The 20,811-nt window shown below is 38.3% G+C and overlaps 1 protein-coding gene across 1 annotated transcript in view; it reads left to right on the top strand.

Moving 5' to 3' along the window:
- The window catches only part of PHF8 (PHD finger protein 8), a gene marked incomplete at its 3' end in the record, with an annotated part of 64,725 nt that overhangs the window by 371 nt on the left and 43,543 nt on the right, over nt 1–20,811 (top strand). The window contains exon 2 of the mRNA XM_006923690.3: nt 1,627–1,816. Within this exon, the coding sequence (XP_006923752.2) occupies nt 1,627–1,816 (190 nt within the window). The remainder of the gene's footprint in view (nt 1–1,626; nt 1,817–20,811) is intronic.

The raw sequence follows: 20,811 nt of genomic DNA, 5'->3' as shown, positions 1-20,811 counted from the left end.
GCCTCTGTCGTGGGGTCTTGGTGTGCCCGGCCCTCATAAGATGGCGGTCGCATCGCCTCCTTGAGGCAGCTTCGCCACTCTCAATATGGTAGCTGTTTACACCATATTTCTCCTCCCCTCTCCGCCTCAACTTCCTCGTTGTTTTGAATAAACTTTATTGACTACTCCGAATTGCCTACCACCGCTACCAGGCTTCTCCCGGCGACTTTTCGGGCCATTTTCCTCCGACCTGGCCGCCGGTTCCTCTCCTTCCTCGTTGGTTTGCTCGCGGCGAACTCTTGCCGGCCCAGCGACAACGCCGCTCGCCCGGTCTCCCGGCGTCCGCCAGACTAGGCCCGATCCGCGGTCTCCAGTAGGCCCTAGCGCCTGGTCCGGGGCAGAGCTGTGAGGAAAGCCGCCCGGAAACAGCCTGGCAACCAGGGCCGCGCGACCCAACGGGTGGTCTTAGGGGCCGGCGAGCGAGGTTCGCGGCGTTGCTGTGACGATCCCAGAATTCGGCGCGCGCCGCTGGTGGGGCCAGAACTGCCAGACGAGCCTCGGCTGAGCGAGGCGCCGAGCTGCTCAGGAGCGAGCCCGGCTGCCGGTGCGTCGGTGGGACTGAGCTCTGCGGGCGGGAGGAATCCCTGCAGCTTTGTGGATGCGGAGGTCCTTGTAGGGCTGAGGATCGAAGACATTCTTGTCAGGTTGGGAGTGTGAGGAGGTTCCTGTCAGTTTGGGAGGTGTGAAGAGATTCTTGTAAGTTTCAGGCTGCAAGGATATTCCTGTCAGTTTCAAGATCTAAGAGGAGATTCCGGTCAGTTTGGAAGAACAGGGAAGCCCTCGTCAGTTTGAGGGGGCTATGAGGAGATGCCTGCCAGTTTCCGAGCGGTGGGAAGAAAACAAATCCTTGCTCAGTTGCAGTTGTGTGAGGAAATTCTCGTCAGTTTCAGGGAATTTTGAAGAGATCGTTTTTAGTTTCAGGGGTGCGATGAGAACCCGGTCATGTTTGAAGTAGAGAACGAGCTGATGAGTTTTGCAATTGAGATTTATTTCAGTTGTCGGGGTGATGAGGCTCCCGACTGGTCGGGGGTGGAATGATTGGGTGAGTTCTCAGAACATGACCCCCAGAACTGTGATTTGAGTTGGGCGCCTCTGTCTTGTTCCTGAAGGCACTGAAGAGATTTGCGAGTAATCTGAGCCCACATTCAGGGATCCCTCATCTCTCTCCAGTTGCCCCTATTTGGAGGGAGAGAGAAGGGGCTTTAGCTGAGCTCCCCTAGCCTCATTCTTGAGGCTAGGGCTTGCGTCATAATAAAGAGCGCCTTGGGAAGCAAGGTTGCGAGCAAAGAGAGGGTGCAGTGAGGGATTAAAGAAGCTTCTTTAAAGGAGTCAGATATTTCCTTGAAGCTCGGAAAGTTCTTACTGACTCTGAAGGCTAAAGAAGGTAGGGAGGGAGAAAAAATGCCTCGACGGCAGAGCGCCGTTCTTTATTTGTTAAAGGAATTCTGGAGGCGGGTGGACTTTCTCCGATTGCCCCCTACAGCCACACCAGCAGTGTTGCATCCCGGGCGCGGTAACTCCCCATTCGTGAAGTGAGGGTTGGTACCCTGGTGGAAATGATTCACTATAAAAAGTGTTTGTGCCCAGCCATCCTCCAGGAAGGACGCGTGCTGCCGCCTCCCGCTCCCCTGGACATTGCGAACCTGGCCCGCGGCAGAACGCTGCAAGACCAGGAGAAGATGGCCTCGGTGCCGGTGTATTGCCTCTGCCGGCTGCCTTACGATGTGACCCGTTTCATGATCGAGTGTGACATGTGCCAGGACTGGTTTCATGGCAGGTAAGGAAGGCAGGCCAGGTGCCACAGGGTGCAGTGGCCAAGTGCTCACTCGCTTCTTTCTCAGCTCTGTTTTAGGTTCCCAGTCAGAAACTTTTTTCCCCTCACTCCCTCAGAATTAACTCCAACCCACCTCCCAGCCCTAGGTTACTCCATCCCTTCTTATAGACTAGGGCCTAGTTGACATTGGCTTCTGATTTTTCTTATTTTTCTCTTTTCCCATATATATGTTATATGTACACCCTTCTTTTGAAAATTTTTTTTTAATTTAGAAAGTATTTTTTTCCCAGCTACTAAGTATCAGTTTTGTGTTTTGTCTCAGACTCTGGCTTTGGAAGAGACAATATTGCAATTTTGAGATAGTTGGGTCCAGCAAACATGGATTTGAGTTGTGGTTTGCACCTTACTATCAGAGTGACCTTGGGCAAGTTGCTTTGCCTCTCTGAGCCTCATTGTTTTCACTTATTAAATATATCTAATACATTCTTCCTGATTATTTAAAGCGTTTTGCATGCACTCAGTAAATGGAGGCAGAAATGCAGATGCAGTAATATTTTTATTTCCATAGTATTTATCTGCAGAACCATCTAACTAAAACGAATTAAGCAGAAGAGATATTTGGTAAAACAGGACTAAAACCACTAATGAATTCCGTCCAGTTTGCCATGTGTGCACATAAGCACCTGTCACCCAGGATTCCAGAGAGGTTAGTGTGTAGAATAAAACTAATATTATCCCATTATTGGGACTTAAATCCCAGCTATAGAAAGAATACCATGAGAGAGATTTGTACATTGAAGAACAACAAAACAGTATATGGCACCTTTCTCCTGTTGCATGTTGTTAGATTCTAGAATTTTAAGTTATCACTAGTCCCTTCCAAAGGAGCTGTTCCTGTTACCACACTCAAGACTAAACTGAAGGTGCTGGTGCTGCTAAAATTCTGCTCTTAGCAGGGACTGCCTCATGCAGCACATCCAAATTCATATTCAACTAATCTTTATTGAGTATTCGCTGTGTGCCAGGTGCAGGGTTCTTTTTATTGCCTCCTGTTATTTCATTTCAGAGGGGACAGACCTAGAGGGTAGGGCCTTTTCCTTTCCCCTGGAAATAAGTGGGGATTAAGATGTCTTTCAGGATTTCCAGTATCTTTGCTAGTGCTGATCAAGTCACTCCTCTGCTTAAGATTCTTTTAGTGGTTCCCCTACAGAATAAAATTCAGTCTTTGCATGACAGACAAGACCTTTCGCGGTCTACTTGTTCAGTCTCATTTCCCACCACTCCTCCTCTCTTGTCCCAGCAAAACTGAACTGCTTATAGTTCTGGGAAAATTTTATACTCCTTTGTGACTCTTTGTCTTTACACATGCTATTCCCACTAATGTCCTCCCTTTTACAACTTATAGCATACCTTCTCTGTAAAAGGCCTTCCTCTGGCTTCTCATTGCACTTTGTGTACATCCTTATTGAAAGTAATTATTTCATCATCATAGTTACATCTGTGTCACTCATCAGCCAGAGATACCTGAGGGCAGAGATGTCATCGTTTTATTTTTTGGTATCCCCAGAACCTAGTTCAATTGCTAAACATGTGATAGATGCTGAGTACATTTTTAAATTAAATTTATTGAGGTAACATTGGCTAATAACATGATATAAATTTCAGCTGTACAACATTATAATTCTGTATCTGTATACTCTATTGTTTGCTCACCATCAAAAGTCTAGTTTCCTTCTATTACCATATATTCGACCCCCTTTACCTAATTCACCCTTTCCCCATACCCCTTACATTTTTCAATGAACAGATGAGTTTTCTTGAAAAGAGCTATTCCCTGTGGCCCTTACTTTGGATTGTGTGGGAAGTGTGTAGGTTCAAACCTGGAAAGTGAACTCTCGCCCACAATATAGACCCTAACTCCACAGTCTGGGAACAGGAAACAGAAACAAATGCTTCCTCCGTGCTTACTATATGCTAGGCCCTATGACAGGATTTTGCATGAATTATCTCAATCCATACCAACCCCTGAAAATTAGATATTTATTTTTAAAATAATGTTTAAATTTTTCCTGATTATATAGGTGAAACGTGCTCATTGTAGAAAATACAGAAAAAGAATAAAGAAGGAAATAAAAATAACCTATGAGTCTACTATTTAGCACAATCCACTGTCACATTTTTTGTTGCATTAACTCCCGTCATTTGACTTAGAATATAAACATGTATTTTTACAACATGGGATTGTATTATGAATACTACTTTATAACCTGACTTTTATTCCTACTTAACATTATAATGTATTTTACCAGGTCGTTAAATATTCATCTAAACCTGATTTCTGATATCCCACTGTATATATGTGTCCTCAGTTACTTGGTCATTTCCTCTGTGGTTGGATGCTTATGTTATCTCTACTTTTTTTATGTAATAAATAATGTGATGTGAGGGAATCTGGGGGTTCTGGAAATGTTTTGTATTTTGATGTGGGTGCTAGTTAAAACAACAACAAAAAAAAACCATCGTAGTGAACATCTTTGCACAATAGAGACTTGATATTTAGAAGGAACACCACTGAGGCCTTTAAGAATTCCAAATTTACAAATATAGAAATAGAAATGGTTTATGAGCCAGGCCCCTCCTCAATCACATTTCTGTAGTGAATCTTGTTGTTTGTGGACACCATGACACAAGTTGGCTGTCTTAATTTTTTTTTTCTATGAAAGAGACCAAGTTTTTATCTTTTCTCATGCTCCTCTGTATGGGCTGCCAAGGAACAAGGAGGCCAGCTGAGAATGAGGTCCTTGGTGGGTGGCTGCTCTTGCTTACTCAGTGATTGCTCATACACATGCACCAGGCTCCCAGAGCTCCATTTAAGTTTGTACTTCATGATTAAAAATTACTAAATACCATGGACTTTCCATGGTTGCTCACCATAGTTAGGCCCACAGGTAGGTGATATAAATCTGCTCACATCTCTGATGACTTCCAGAGGCTAGATTTCTTAAAGTCCAGTTAGGGATTAATAATTCCAAGTTACTTCCTGGAAAGATTATAGCAAGGAAGGTGACTATTTCATTTTGCTTGGGAAAATTAGAAATTCATGGAGATTCAACTTCTTTCTGAGTCTAGATTTAAATTTAGAATTTCCTGGCTCCAGAGGCTAAGTTCCCAAAAGTGGAAAAAAGATGGTAAGCTCCATTCCCCCTACTTTAAAGGGCTGGGGTTTTGCAAAACACTTTGATTTGTAAAGCAGTGGTTCTTAAACTTTCGTGTGCATCAGAATTACTTAGAAGACCTATTAAAAGACAAGATAGATAGGCTCTACCTACAGGGTTTCTGATACAGTGGGTGAGTGGGAGCCACCTTCAGAACCACTGTTTTAGGGCATTATTCTGTGTCAGTTCCTTCTCTTTCTGTGGAATGTGACAGCATCTGATGTTGGGGGATTGGTGGGCTAACAAATTAATTACTGTACATGGTTCTCAAAATGTGGTTTATTAACTGGGAATTTGTTAAAAATGCAAATTCTTGGGCTAGAACGCAGCAATTTATATTTTAACAAACAGGTGGATTCTGATGCACTGTAACTTTTGAGAATCATTTTTCTACAATGGCGGCAAAAGTTAGTTGGCAAGCATTTATTGATGTCTGGGAATCTGGTGAAAACACCCCTTTATAGTTTTCCTATCAATAAAGGAAGTGTTAGCACAAGGGGATAACTGTTGTATGAACTGTAAACTCGAAGAAATGGCACTGGCTTTATATCTAGGTTCAAATTCTGATTCTGTTGCATTTTAGCAAAGGATTTCATCTCTGAAGTCTCAATTTCCCTGAGAGTAGTTGTGATGATTTAAATAAAATGGTAGTGGCCCTTGTTTATGGCGCATTAGCTAATGTGCCAGTCACTATGCTAAACACTTTGCCTAATTATCTTTATTTAATCTTTAGAGGAACTTAAAAATTATGAACTCAAATGATTTAATAGTCTTAGGACTATTCAAATGATCTATTTTATATTGGGTATGCTGTGATACTTTCTACTTTCCAAGGAATTTATCCAATTCATCTAAGTTGTTAAAGTATTCCCTTATTATTCTTTTGATATCTGCAGGCTGGGCGTCTTCTCTCTCTTTTTCTTTGTTAGACTTCCTTGAGGTTTGTCAGTTTTATTGATCTCTTCAAAGAACAAGTGCTTTGTTTCATTGATTTTTCTCTACCATCTTTCTATTTTCAATTTCATTGATTCATGCACTTTATTATTTCCTTTCTTCTGCTTGCCTGGATTTATTTTGCTTCTCTTTACCTAATTTCTGGAGAATGAAAGCTTAGGTAATTGATTCGAGACTGTTCCTGTTTTCTAATGTAAGCATTCAATGCTATTAATTTCCCTCCTAGTACTGATTTAACTGTCTCACAATTTTTGATATGTTTTCCTTTTCATGTAGTTCATTGTAAAGTAAATTTTAATTTCCTTAGAGGCTTCGTGTTTGACCTATGAATTATATAGAAGTGTGTTTAGTTTCCAAGTATTTGTAGATTTTCTTATTATCATTTTGTTATTGATTTATGGTTTGGTTCCATAGTGGTCAGAGAATATATATTGTATGCTTTCGATTCCTTTAAATTTTTTGAGGTTTGTTTTATGGCCCAGGATATGGTCTGTCTTAATGTTCCATGGTCACTCAGAAAGAATGTATATCTTGCTTTTGTTGAGTGGAATTTTCTATAAATGTCGATTTACCCCCGTTGGTTGATAGTGTTGCTGATGTCTTTTCTGTCCTTGTTGATTTTATATCTAGTTGTTCAGTTAGTTGTTGACGAAGTGTTGAAATGTCCAGCTATAATTATTGATTTGTCTGTTTTTCCTTTCAGTTCTGTCATTCGTTGCTTTACATTTTGCAGCTTTGTTGTTTGACCCATATGCATTTAGGATTGCTACGTCTTGGTGGATTGACCCTGTTATTATTATGTAATATCCTTCTCTGTCTTTGGTAATTTTCTTTGCATGAAAATCTGCTTTATTTAAAATTAATGTAGCCATTAATATAGTCACTCCTGCTTTCTTTTGAATAAAGGTTGTATGGCATATCTTTTTCTGTCTCTTTACTTTCAATTTACATCATTATGTATGAAGCGAGTTTCTTATAGACAGCATATAGTTTGGCATTATTTTTATTCACTCTGCCCATCTCTTTTAATTGGTATATTTAGGCCTTTTATACAACCCGTAATTATTGATATGTTAGATATAAATAAAATAAGTCTGTCATTTTATTTTTTGTTTTCTTTCTCTTTTGCCTTCCTGTGTGTTACTTATACCTTTTCTCTAAAATTTCATTTTGTCATATCTACAGTAGTCCCCCTTTATCTGCGGTTTTGCTTTCTGCGGTTTCAGTTACCCATGGTCAACCAGGTCTGAAAATATTAAATGGAAGATTCCAGAAGGAAACAATTCATTAGTTTTAAATTGCACATCATTATGACTAGCATGATGAAATCTCACTCTGCTCTGCTCCATCCCTCCTGAGAGGTGAATCATCCCTTTGTCCAGTGTATCCACGCTGTATGTACTACCTGCCAGTTAGTCACTTACTGCCATCTAGATTATAAGATAGGCTGTCGCGGTATTGCAGGGCTTATGTTCAAGTAACCCTTATTTCACTTGATAATGGCCCCAAAGCACAAGAGTAGTGATGCTGGCAATTCAGATATGCCAAAGAGAAGCCATAAAGTGCTTCTTTTAAGTGAAAAAGGTTAAAGTTTTCAACTTGATAAGGAAAGAAAAAAAATTGTATGCTGAGGTTGCTAATATCTATGGTGCGAATGAATCTTCTATCTGTGAAATTGTGAAGAAGAAGAAAGAAAATCATGCTAGTTTTGCCGTCACACCTCAGACTGCAAAAGTTATGGCCACAGTTTATGCTAAGTGCTTAGTTAAAATGGAAATGGCATTAATTTTGTGCGTGGAAGACGTGAACAGAAAACATGTTTCAACTGATGGCAACGTGTTATGCCAGAAAGCATTGAATGATACAGCGATTTCAGTAAGGGGTCCCCTGAAACAAGTGATGCTAAGCCATTTACTGCAAGTAAGGGATGGCTACACAGAGTCAAGAATAGGTTTAGACTGAAAAATATAAAAATTACTGGACAGGCTGTATTTGCCAATGGAGAAACTGTGGCCGCATTTCCAGAGGAGTTGAAGTTGATTGAGATTTGGCACTATTCATGCATCCACTGGGGATCTTGGAACATGTTCCCACAGATAAGGGAGGACTACTGTACACCTGTCCCTCAATTTACAGAGATTATCTGTTCCACACGTCTTTTTTTTTTACAGGAAAGAAAACCACAAAAAGAGGCAACCAGTACGAAAAGAATGCTAAAGAAATAGACCAATATAAGTCATAAAAATATTTATTTCACATATTTTCACAAAAAATGTTAATAAAAATTTAGAAAAATCAAAATAAGTTTTATTTGCTGTCGATGTCTGTACTATAATCTAAAGCAACCAACCTCTTTTTAATTGGCACAAAGTCACTATCTGCATTGGTCAAAATATTTGGAAGTACTGCTTCGGTTTTAGTATTTATGTTTATGTTTTTAGATTATCTTTTTCCAACCCCATCTTTTGCTAAGTTTTCATAAATTCTTCAATATTCACTGCAACATTTTTTTTAAGGCTCGTTGGATGTTTGGATCAATATCTAGAATTGCAGTTTCCAGTTTTGTGGCCAATTGAAGAGCTTTGTAAATATTTTCTGCAGTGAATGAAACTGCTTCAAGGTCACTGCTATATTCATCAGCAGGATAGGCTTCAGGTAGTACATGAATTAATTCATTATCAGTTAATTCATGATCAACCAGTAATTCATTAATATCATCTACATCTAAATTGTCAGAGCCTTCTTTTTGAAACTTATTTAATAAATTAATAATATCAGTTTAAACCCTCTTCAATTGTTAGAACTATATTCCCTGGTACACACTTTTCTGGCCAAATTGCTTTCCAGCAAGCATTTAAAGTTGACAGTTTTATATCACTCAAAGCTAAAGCAATATTCTTGATACAACTTAAAATTGTGTGTACTCCAGGCTTCTGTAATTGTGATTCACTATCTTCAGGTTTATTAAAAAATCATTAAAAATATCAAACAAAAAGACCCTTCAGGAATTATACTAAATTCCTTTTAGTATAATTAATTTTAAAGATGGAAATAATGCCTTGATCTAAAGTTTGGATCAAGGAAGTTGTATTTGGTGGAAAATATACAACTTTTGTATTTGAATGTTCTAAATTGTGTGGATGACCAGGTGCATTATTTAAAAGTATTTTAAAAGGAAGACATTTTTCCTTCATATAATTTTCAGCTTCTACAGCAAAACATTTGTAAAACCAATCCCCCCCCCCCGCAAAAAAGTAGTTACCCATGTTTTTTATTTGCTATCCAATTAACAGGAAGATCATTAATTGTATGTTACTAAGTATTAGTTCTTTGTATGTTGCTGAGTTAAGCTGTTGTTTTTTAGAAAGAGTAATCTCCAGTAATGGAAATTAAAAAGAACTGTGTAAAATGAGACCACGTAAATGGACACTGTGTATAAAAAGTCTGTGTAAATGGGAGGAATATTTACCATGTATAAAAACTCACATAAAAAAAATACGGCGTAAATCGAGGGATGGATATATAGTGTTTTTGAGTGTATCTCTTTGTATAGCTTTTTGGATACTAAAAGCTTAGTCTTTTGCTTGCTCTAGGTTGTTAACATAATACAGGCATATCTTGGAGATATCGCAGATTTGGTTCTAGACCACCACAATAAAGCCAATATCACAATAAAGCGAGTTATAACATTTTTGCTGATGGAGGGCCTTGCCTTAATTTTGTAAAAAATATAACATCTGTGAAGGGTGGTACAGTGAAGTGGAATAAAATGAGGTATGCCTGTACATATATAACTTAGCACAACCAACTGGTATTGACATTTTACCAGTTTGAATGAAGAGTACTTACTTCCCTTTTAATTCTTTTATGTTCCTCTGTTTATAATTATCTTAAATATTTCCTCTGCATACATTGAGAACCACATGAGACAGTTTTAACATTTTTGCTTCAACTGTCAAGCATGATTTAGAAAACTCGAGAAGGAAAGTATATTGTATTTACCCATGTTTTTAATCTTTCCCTGTTCTCTCTTTTATCTCCTTCTTTTATCATTTCCTTTCAGTTTAGAGAGCTTCCTTTAGCCATTCTTCTAGAATAAGTCTGCTAGCAACACATACTTAGTTTTTCTTCATATGAGAATGTATTGATTTCCCTTGAATTCCTGAAGGATCTTTTTGTTTGATATCAAATTCCAGTTTCTAGTTCATTTATTTCAGCACTGAAAACTATTGTGCTACTTTTGGTTTCTGTGTTTTCTGATGAGAGGTCTTCTGTCATTTGAATTCGTGTTTTTCTTTAGGTAATGTGTCATTTCTCTTTCACTGTCTTCAAAATGTATTCTTTGTCTTTTGTGTTCAAGAGTTTGACTGTGCTGTTTTTCAGTGTGGATTTCTTTGAGTTTGTCTTTTGTTTTAGTCTGATTGTTGAAGCTCTGTTATTTTTTTTTAAATCTATTCTCTTTTTTTCTTTCAATTTTGAGATATAATTAACATACAACACTGTATAAATTTAAGGTGTACAATATAATGATTTGACTTATACATATTGTGAAATGATTACCACAATAAGTTTAGTTAATTTAACATCCATCATCGCATATAGATACAAAAAAAATTTATTCCTGTGATGAAAACTTTTAGGATTTACTCTCAGCAACTTTCAAATATACCGTACAGCAGTGTTAACTATAGTCATCATGTTGTACATTACATTCCCAGAACTTTTTATAACTGGAAATTTGTACCTTTCATCGCCTTCATCCTATTTCCCCCTCCCACCTCCAGTAACCACAAATCTGATCATTTTTGCTGTGAATTTGAGGTGTGCATGTGCTTTTTAAGATTCCACATGTAAGTGAGATCATACAGTATTTGTCTTTCTATCTGACTTATTCCACTTAGTATAATGCCCTCGAGATTCATCCAGGTTGTCACAAATGGCAGGATTTCCTCCTTTTTTATGGCTGAATAGTGTGTGTGTGTGTGTGTGTGTGTGTGTGTGTGTGTGTGTGTGTGTGTACGCGTGCGTGTGCGTGCGTGCACGCATGCACACATGTTTGTGTTTGTACCACATTTTCTTTATCCATTCATCTTTCAATGGACAGGTTGTTTCTGTGACCTTAGTTGTAAATAATGCTACAATGAACACAGATATACAGGTATCTCTTTGACATAGTGATTTTGTTTCCTTCAGGTATATACCCAGAAGTGGAATCACTGGTTCATATGGTAGTTTTTAATGTTTTGAGGAACCTCATACGGTTTTCAATAGTGGCTGCACCAATTTACAATCACACCAACAGTGTACAGAGTTCCTTTTTCTCCAGGTCCTCACCAATACTTATCTCTTGTCTTTTTGATGATAGCCATTCTAACAAATGTGAAGTAGTATCTTATTTTGGTTTTGCTTTGCATTTCCCTGATAATTAGTGACATTGAGAACTTTTTCATGTATCTGTTGACTGATTATATGTTTTCGTAAAAATGTCTATTCAGTTCCTTTGCTCAATTTTTAAATCGGATTGTTTTGCTATTGAGTTGTATGAGCTTTATATATTTTGAATTTTAACCCCTTATCCAATGTATGATTTTCAGATATATTCTTCCATTCTATAGGTTGCCTTTTCATTTTGTTGATTATTTTCTGCTGTTTAGCTTTTTAGTTTGATGCAAACTAAATTTTTTATTTATTTTTTTTATTTTATTTATTTCTGGTTTTGTTCCTTGTGCTTTAAGTTTCCATAGTTCAAAAATCATTGCCAAGACCCATGTTGAGCCTATGTCAAGGAATTTTTTCCTATGTTTTCTTCTAGGAGTTTCATGGTTTCAAGTCTTATATTTAAGTCTTTAATGCATTTTGAGTTAATTTTTATGAATAGTGTTAAGTTAGGGGTCTAGTTTCATTCTTTTACGTGTGAATATCCAATTTTTCCAGCCTTGTTTATTGAAGAAATTGTATTTTCTCCATTGAATATTTTGGCTGCCTTGTCAAATAAAAGTTAACCATGTATGCATGGGTTTACTTTTGAGCATCTCGATACTGTTCTGTTGGTTTGTGTGTCTTTTTTTATGCCAGTATCATACTGTTTTGAGTACAGTAGTTTGAAATCAGAAAGTGTGATGCTTTGCACTTTGTTCTTTCTTAGAATTGCTTTGGCTATTCCAGGTCTTTTGTGGTTACATAAAAATTTTAAGATTGTTTTTTCTACTTCCGTAAAAATTGCTACTGAAATATTGATAAGGATTGCATTGAATCTGTAGATGGCTTTGGGTAGTAGGGACATTTTAACAATATTATTTCTTCCAATCAATGAACATAAGATATCTTTCCATTTCCTTGTTTCTTCTTCAACTTCTTTCATTGGTGTCTTTTAGTTCAGTGTAGAGATCTTTTACTTCCTTGGTTAAACTGATTCCTAACTGTTTTATACTTTTTGATAATATTGTAAATGGGATCACTTTATTTTTTTTTTTCAGATAATTTGTTGTTAGTGTATAGAAATGCTACTGAGTTTTTGTATGGTAATTTTTAATATTAAATTTATGGAGGTGGCATTGGTTAATAACATTATATAAATTCAAAGTATATAATTCTATAATCTATCATCTGTATATTGCATTTTGTGCTCATCACCCAAAGTCTAGTCTCCTTTCGTCACCATATATTTGATTCCCTTTACCCTCTTCAGCCTCCCCCTATCCCTCTTCCCCTCTGGTAACCACCACACTGTTGTCTGTGTCTATGAATTTATTTTGTTTGTTCATTCGTTGCTTTCTGTTTTATATCTCACATATGAGTGAAATCCTGTGATTCTTGTCCTTTTCCACCTAACTTATTTTGTTAGCATGATACCCAAAAGATCCATCCATGTTGTCACAAATGGCAGTACTTCATCTTTTCTCATGGCTGAGTAGTATTCCATTGTGTATATGTACCACATCTTATTTATCCAGTCATCTATCAAAGGACACTTAGGTTGTTTCCATGTCTTGGCTACCATTTATAATGCTGCAGTGAACAAGGGGGTACATATATCTTTATGAATAAATATTTTCAAATTTTGGGCGTAGATGCCCAGAAGAGGGACTGCTGGGTCATATGGCAGCTCTATTCTTAGTTTTTTGAGGAACCTCCATATCATTTTCCATAGTGGCTATACCAATTTACATTCCCACCATCAGTATACGAGGGTAGCTTTTTCTCTACATCTTCTCCAACACGTTATTTCTTGTTTTATGACAATAGCCATTCTTATAGGTGTGACGTGGTATCTCACTGTGGTTTTAATTTGCATATCCTGTATAGCTAGTGAATTTGAACACCATTTATTGAATAGACTGTCTTTACCTCCATTGTGTATTCTTGCCTCCTTTGTCATAGATTAATTGACCATACAGATGTGAGTTTATTTCTGGTTTGTCTATTCTATTTCACTAATCAATGTGTCTATTTTTATGCCTGTACCATGCTGTTTTGATTGCTATAGCCTTGTAGTATAGTTTAATATCAGGTAGTGTGATACTTCTGACTTTGTTCTTCTTTTTCAAGATTGCCATGGCTATTTGGGGTCTTTTGTGGCTCCATTTAAATTTTAGGATTGTTCGTTCTAGTTCTGTGAAAAATGGCATTGGTATATTCATAGAGATTGCATAGAATCTGTTGATTGCTTTGGGTAGTATGGACATTTTAATGATGTTAATTCTTCCTACACATGAGCACCATATATGCTTACACTTACTTGTATCTTCAGTTTCCATCTTCAGTGTCTTATAATTTTCTGAGTACAGGCCTTTTACTGCCTTGGTTAAATTTATTCCTAGATATTTTATTTATTTTTGATGCAATTGTGAATAGAATTATTTTTTTTCGTAATTTAAAATTTTTTTCAATTACAATTGATATGCAATATTATATGTTTCAGGTGTACAATATGGTGATTAGACATTTAACTTACAAGTGATCACCCTAATAGATCTAGTGCCCATGTGACACTATACATACTAGTTACAGTATCATTTACTATATTCTTTATGCTATACTGTACATCCCCATGACTATTTTGTAACTACCATTTGTACTTCTTAATGCCTTCCTCTTTTTCATCCATCTCTCTAACCCCCCTCTCATCTGGCAACCATCAAAATGTTCTCTATATTTGTTTGTTTTGTTTTGTTTATTTTATTCTTTAGATTCCACATATAAGTGAAATCATATGGCATTTGTCTTCCTCTGTCTGACTTATTCCACTCAGTGCAATACCCTATCGTTCCATCCATGTTGTTGCAAATGGCAAGATTTTATTCTTTTTCATGTCTGAGTAATAGTCTATTGTATATATATACCTCCTCTTCTTTATCCATTCATCCACTGATGGACACCCAGATTGCATTCATATCTTGGTTATAGTAAATCATGCTGCAATGAAGATATGGATGCACATGTCCCTTTGAAGTTGTGTTTTGGGTTTCTTCAGATAAATACCCAGAAGTGGGATAACTGGATCCTTCTTTGTTTCTTGTTATATCCTTTGTTTTAAAGTCTATTTTGTCTGTATAAATATTGCTACTCCAGCTTTTTCTTTTGTTTCCATTTTCATGAAATATCTTTTTCTACTCCTTTACATTTAGTCTATATATGTCTTTCATTCTGAAGTTTCTCTTGTAGACAACATATGTAAGGATCTTGTTTTCTTATCCATTCAGCCACCCTATCTTTTGAATAGAGCATTCAATCTACTTACATTTAAAGTAATTGTTAATAGATATGTAGTTATTGCCTTTTTATTATTCATATTTTTGATATTTTATCTTTTTTCTCTTCTTCTTAAAGAAGTACCTCTAACATTTCTTGTAATACTGATTTAGTGGTGATGAACCCCTTTAACTTTTTCTGGTCTGGGAAACTCTTTCTGTGACTTTTGATTCTAAATGATAGCTTTGCTGAGCAGAGTAATCTTGGTTGTAGGTCCTTGTTTTAATCACTCTGATTATTTCATGCCAGTCCCTTCTGGCCTACAAAATTTGTGTTGAAAAATCAGCTGACAGTCTCATGGGAGCTTCCTTGTAGGTAACTAACTGCTTTTCTTGTGCTACTTTTAAGATTCTTTCTTTGTCTTTAACCTTTGACATTTTAATGATGATGTGTCTTGGTGTGGGCCTGTTAGAGTTCCTCTTGTTTGGGACTCTGTGCCTCCTAGGCTTTTATGTCTATTTCTTTTACCAGGTTAGGGAAGTTTTTTTGTCATTATTTTTTGAAATAGGTTTTCAGTTCCTTGCTCTCTCTCTTCTCCTTCTGGTACCCCTATGATGCCAATGTTGGTATGCTTGGTATTGTTCCAGAGGACCTTTGGTCAGATTGATGGAGACTCAGATATGGCACCTGCCTGTCTCTGCATGCAGGAATGGGAGAGAACTCAACAAAAAGAGACAATAAATTTTATCAGTACTTCTGTATGAGAGAAAGCTGCCCCTCTAGCCCTCACTCTGGAGCCAGACAATTTAGTTTCTCCTCCTATGTCCCTGGCATCTTTCAAGATGCTGCCCCAGAACTGGAGCTCAGAGCTAGTGAGTCTGTCAGTGAGTAAGTCCAGATATAGGACCTTTAAGAGGAACGTCTGGGACTCCCGCAGCCCGGCATCTCACACAGCCACAATTTCCATTGGTGTCTCAGCCAGAATTTATGGAGACTTTTTTTCCCAGCACTGGAACCCTGGGCTAGATACCCTATTTGGGGTCGCGACCCCTTGCTCCTCTGGGGGGACCTCTGCAGCCGAAATAGTCATCCTGATTCACAGCCACCACATTCCATTGTGGGACTAGCCCGCTCTGTGTCTACGCTTCTCCTACCAGTCTCAAGGTGACCTCTTCTGTTTCTCCCCAGTTGTAGGTTTTCTGTTCAGCTAGACTTCAGGTGACTCCCAATAATGGTTGTTCTTTAGTTTAATTGTAACTTTGATGTGGTTGTGAAAAGAGGCAAGCACAGCGTTTACCTACTCTGCCATCTTGACCAGAGGCCTCTGGAATTGTTTTCCTAATTTCTTTCTAATAGTTCATTATTAGTATATAAAAATGCAACCGATTTCTGAATATTAATTTTGTATCCTGCTTCTTTACTGAATTCGTTGATGAGCTCTAACAGTTTTTTGGTGGAATCTTTTAGGTTCTTTCTATAGAGTATCATGTCATCTGCGAATAATTACAGCTTTACTTGTTCCTTGCCAATTTGGATGCCTTTTATTTCTTTTTCTTGTCTGATTGATGTGGCTAGGACTTCCAACACAATGTTTATGAAAATGGTGAAAGTGGATATCCTTCTCTTGTTCTCGATCTTAAGGAAAATACTTTTAGCTTTTCCCCATGGAGTATAATGTTAGCTGTGGGTTTGTCATGTATGGCCTTTATCATGTTGTGATATGTTCCCTCTACTCCCACTGTACTGAGAGTTTCAATCATAAATGGATGTTGGATTTTGTCAAACACTTTCTGCATTTATTGATATGATGATATGATTTTTATCTTAAAATTCGTTAATGTGGTATACCACATTAATTGATTTGTGGATATCGAACCAACCTTACATCCCAGGCATAAATCCTACTCAGTCATGGTGTATGATCTTTTTAATTCATTCCTGAATTCAGTTTGTTAATATTTTGTTGAGGATTTTTGAATCTATGTTTATTAGGAATATTGGCCCATAATTTTCTTTTTTTTGTAATGTCTTTGTCTGGCTTTGGAATCAGGGTAATAGTGGCCTCATAAAATGAGCTTGGGAGCCTTCCCTCCTCTTGAATTTTTTGGAATAGTTTGAGAAGAATAGATGTTAATTCTCCTTGGAATGTTTAGTAAAAGTCACCTGTGAAGCCATCTGGTACAGGACTTATATTTGTTGGGAGTTTTTTGATCATGATTCGATGTCATTAATAGTAATTGGTCAGTTCAGAGTCTGTTTCTTCTTGACTTGATCTTTGAAGATTGCATGTTTCTAGGACTGTATCCATTTCTTCCAGATTGTCTAATGTGTTGGCATATAACTGTTAGTAGTAATTTTTTATAATCCTTTGTATTTTCATGTGTCAGTTGTCACTGCTCCTCTATCATTTCTGATTTTATTTGATGGCTATCAATTAAAATTGAAGATGAGATACAGAGTTTCCCAGACAGGAAGAAGCTAAAGGAATTCATCACCACAAAGCCAGTATTACAAAAAAATGACAAAGGGAGTTTTTTAAGAAGAAGGAGGAGGAAGAGAAGGAGGAGAAAGAAGAGTAAGGAGGAGGAGGAGGAGGAGGAAGAAGAAAGAGGAAGAGGAGGAGGAGGAGAAGGAGGAGGAGGAGGAGGAAGAAGAAGGAAGAAGGAGAGGAAGAGGAAGAGCAGGAGAAGGAGGAGGAGGAGGAAGAAGAAGAAGAAGAGGAAGAGGAGAAGGGGGAGGAAGAGGAGGAAGAAGAAGAAGGGGGAATCAAACATAAATGTGAACAATAAATTGAAAATAAGTTCTTTACCTGTTTTAGCTCACTTAATCAGAACAACCCTGTGAGGTAGGGTGCTATTAATAGTCTCATTGTACGGATGCACAAACTGAGGCACAATGAGGTTAAGTAAATTGCTTAAGTTCACACACCTAGTAAGTGGCAGAGATAAGATTCAAACCCAGACCATTTGGCTCCCAAGTCTGTACTTTTAAGCTCTGTGCTATAGTGCTTCTGAATACTGTACAGAATGCCCTGATTTGTTGTGGAGATTAAATGTGATAATATATGTATAACTTATAGCTCAGTTTTCTTTTATGCGGGCTTCAAATTTACTCATTCGTTCATCATCCCTTTACCCTGCATTATTTCCTCTATAGCACTTAATGAAACTGTTCTGGCACCACATGTCTGTCTCCCCCTCTAGAATGTCCACTCCATGAGGGCTGTGGCACATTCTTAGTCAATACTTATTGAATTTATGTACTCACCTACTTAACAGATATTGATTATCTACCACATAACAGGCTCTGTGATACACATTGGGGATAATTCATCTTAATCTTGAGACCTGGTACTGTAATAATTATCTTCTGTGCTAAGGAAGTGAAATAGGATTTAGAACCCTTGATAATTAAACCCAGGTAATAATTGTTGAGACAGTGCCGCCAGAAGCCTGATTTTCATCCATCTGCCTTCTCGATAGGAGTTATCTAGCCCAATGAATGTTTATTAAATTGAGTCGAATAATAAATAAAGCAAGACTAGGAAATGGATTAGGCAAGGACTTCTGATGAATAAGATAGATGCTATCTGCCAAATGTTGTAGAGTCAGATATCAAGTACATGAGCAGTCGAACGTCCATGTGGTGAGTGCTGAAATAGGGATAGTGTGTGTGGTGGGGTGGCACAGCTGCAGGGAAGAGGAAAAACAAGAATGTTCTAGGCACAGGGAACCATGTGCAATGAGACCTAGAGACCAGAAAGAGCATGGCACTGAGATTCCAGCTGGCTTTTTAGAGCAGGGCTGACTTCCTAGGCATTTGACCACCATAGTCACACAGCCTCATATTTGGAAATGGGCCCCATGCTTGAGGTTTAATGTTCTGTGATTATTGTCTTAAAATTCTTAATAATTTTACCTTCGAATTTGTGTTTTATATGTGAAGTACAGTGGGACAATGGAGTGTGTCCTGCAGACCTAGAACTTTAGCTCGTGTGAAGTCCTGCATCCCTGAACAGGTTCTTGGTGGGCTGCCTGGGGCACTGGGCTTGGGTGCAGGTGCAAGAGAGCCAAGTCAGGTATAGGCACCCTGCATACTGAATCACAAAGCATGGCTCCTGGGTGCCACTGAGGGCCTACACTCTCCCCTTACCCAAGGGAGCATGACAGTAAATAGCAAATAAGCCACATTGAGAAAGGAAAAAGCTTCCCCCACTCCATTTTGTGAAAAAGGGGCCTCTGATCTTCATTTGCACCAGGCCCCACAAATTATGTAGCTGATGCTGTGTATGAGGGGCAAGAGGTGAGGCTAGAGAGGCAAGGCCATGGTAAGTTTCTACTTAAGAAAAATAGGAAGCCTGTGAGGGATTTTGAGCAAGGGTTGACAGGCTCAAATTTACATTTTAAAATGATCACTTTGGCTGTAGTGAGGAGAGCCAGTTTGGTGAGGAGAGAGTAGAGGCCAGAAGCCCAGTTAGGAGGGCAGGGCAATAATCCCAGTTAGAGATAGTAGTAGCCTGGATTAGAGCAGGGACAATAAGGTTGACAGAGGGTACAATCGATAGCTAATTAGGAGATAGAATTGATAGGACGTGGTGATAACTTGGATGATAATACAACATATACAGAACACTTACTATGTACCAGGCACTGTTCTAAATACTTTATATATTTTCACATGTATTTTATATATTTTCATATATAAAAAATAACTTTATGATGTATGTACAATTTTTATCCCCACCTTATAGATGAGGAAACTGGCACAGAGAAGTTAATAACTTGCTCAAGATCCCACAGCTAGTAATTGGCAGGTAAAACCAGGATGTAAACCCAGGCAGTCTGGCCTTAAAATCTGAGTTCTTAACTCAAATGCCTACTCAGTATACTAGAGGGAAAGGGTGAGAGGTGGGTCCTCAGTGGCTGCCAGGTTTCTGGCTTAAACACCTGGTAGACTTATGCTGCCAGTTGCTAAGAGAGGAAGCAAGGAAGCAGGTTTAGGGGGCAGGCAGGGGGAGAAATTTAATTTGGACATGTTAAATTTGAAGTATATAAGTGGGCTGATACCTAGGAGGCATTTCGAAGAAGGGATCTGAAACTCAGCAAAGAGATCTGGCTTGCAGTTAGGTGCATAGAGGACATGTGGAGCCCTGGAAGGGAAAGTGAGGAGAAAAGAGTGTCTAGGCAGGAGGACTTAAGAAACTTCAACATTTAAGGAGTGGGCAGGAGAAAAAGAATACACTGGGAAATAGAGCAGCAAGAGACATAATTAAGATCACATTGCATCATGTTCCTCCTCATAACCCTCATGTGGATTTCACCCAGTTCTTAACTTCACTCAGGAAAAGCCAAAGTCCTTTATGATAGTCTACTGGTCCCTGCTACAGGACTCATTACTTTTCTGACTTATGATTGTCCCCTTGCTCTCTCTATTGCAGAACACTGTCCTCTCTGTTCCTTTTAATAATGTAGACACACTCTTGCCACAGGGCTTTTGTACTTGCTGTTCTCTCTAATTGGGATATTTTTTGCTCATAGCCGTAGGGCTTGCTCCCTCGTTCCCTTCAGGTCTTTATTTAAAAGTCGCTTTGTCAGTGAGTTCTTCCCTGGCTTCCCTACCTAAAATGTCAATACCACTGCCATGCCCCTCACTCCCACCCCCACTGTGTGTGTGTGTGTGTGTGTGTGTGTGTGTGTGGATTTATACACATGCATGTATACTCTTCTTCATGCTTTATTCTACTTAGCTCTTCTCATTATCTAACATAATATATTTCACTGATTACATTGATTTATCTTGTTTCATGTCCGCTTCCCCCACTAGAATGTCAGCTCCATGAGGGCAAGGCTTTTTGTATGCTTTGTTCTATTTCTTTGTTTCTCCCGTACCTAGACCAGAGCCTGGCAGATGTTCACGATGTGTTAGCTGAAGGAATGGACACCCGACCCGGCAAATTGGGTATTCTGGACATCAAAAGTAGAGAGCTTGTCAAATGGGGAGAGCACAGAGTTAGTACTGTGTAATGCTGCTAAGAAAGAGCTCAAGTGACATGAAAAAGAGAAGTACTTATTGCATATATCAATAGGGAGGTCAGGACATTGGTGAGATCTGTTTTAAAGGAGGTGGGGACTAAAATGG

This window comes from Pteropus alecto, unplaced genomic scaffold (assembly GCF_000325575.1).
Source record: "Pteropus alecto unplaced genomic scaffold, ASM32557v1 scaffold249, whole genome shotgun sequence".
Taxonomy (NCBI): Eukaryota; Metazoa; Chordata; class Mammalia; order Chiroptera; family Pteropodidae; genus Pteropus; species Pteropus alecto.
The sequence above is the reverse complement of the archived record's forward strand: the minus strand, read 5'-3'. Positions and strand labels throughout refer to the sequence as shown.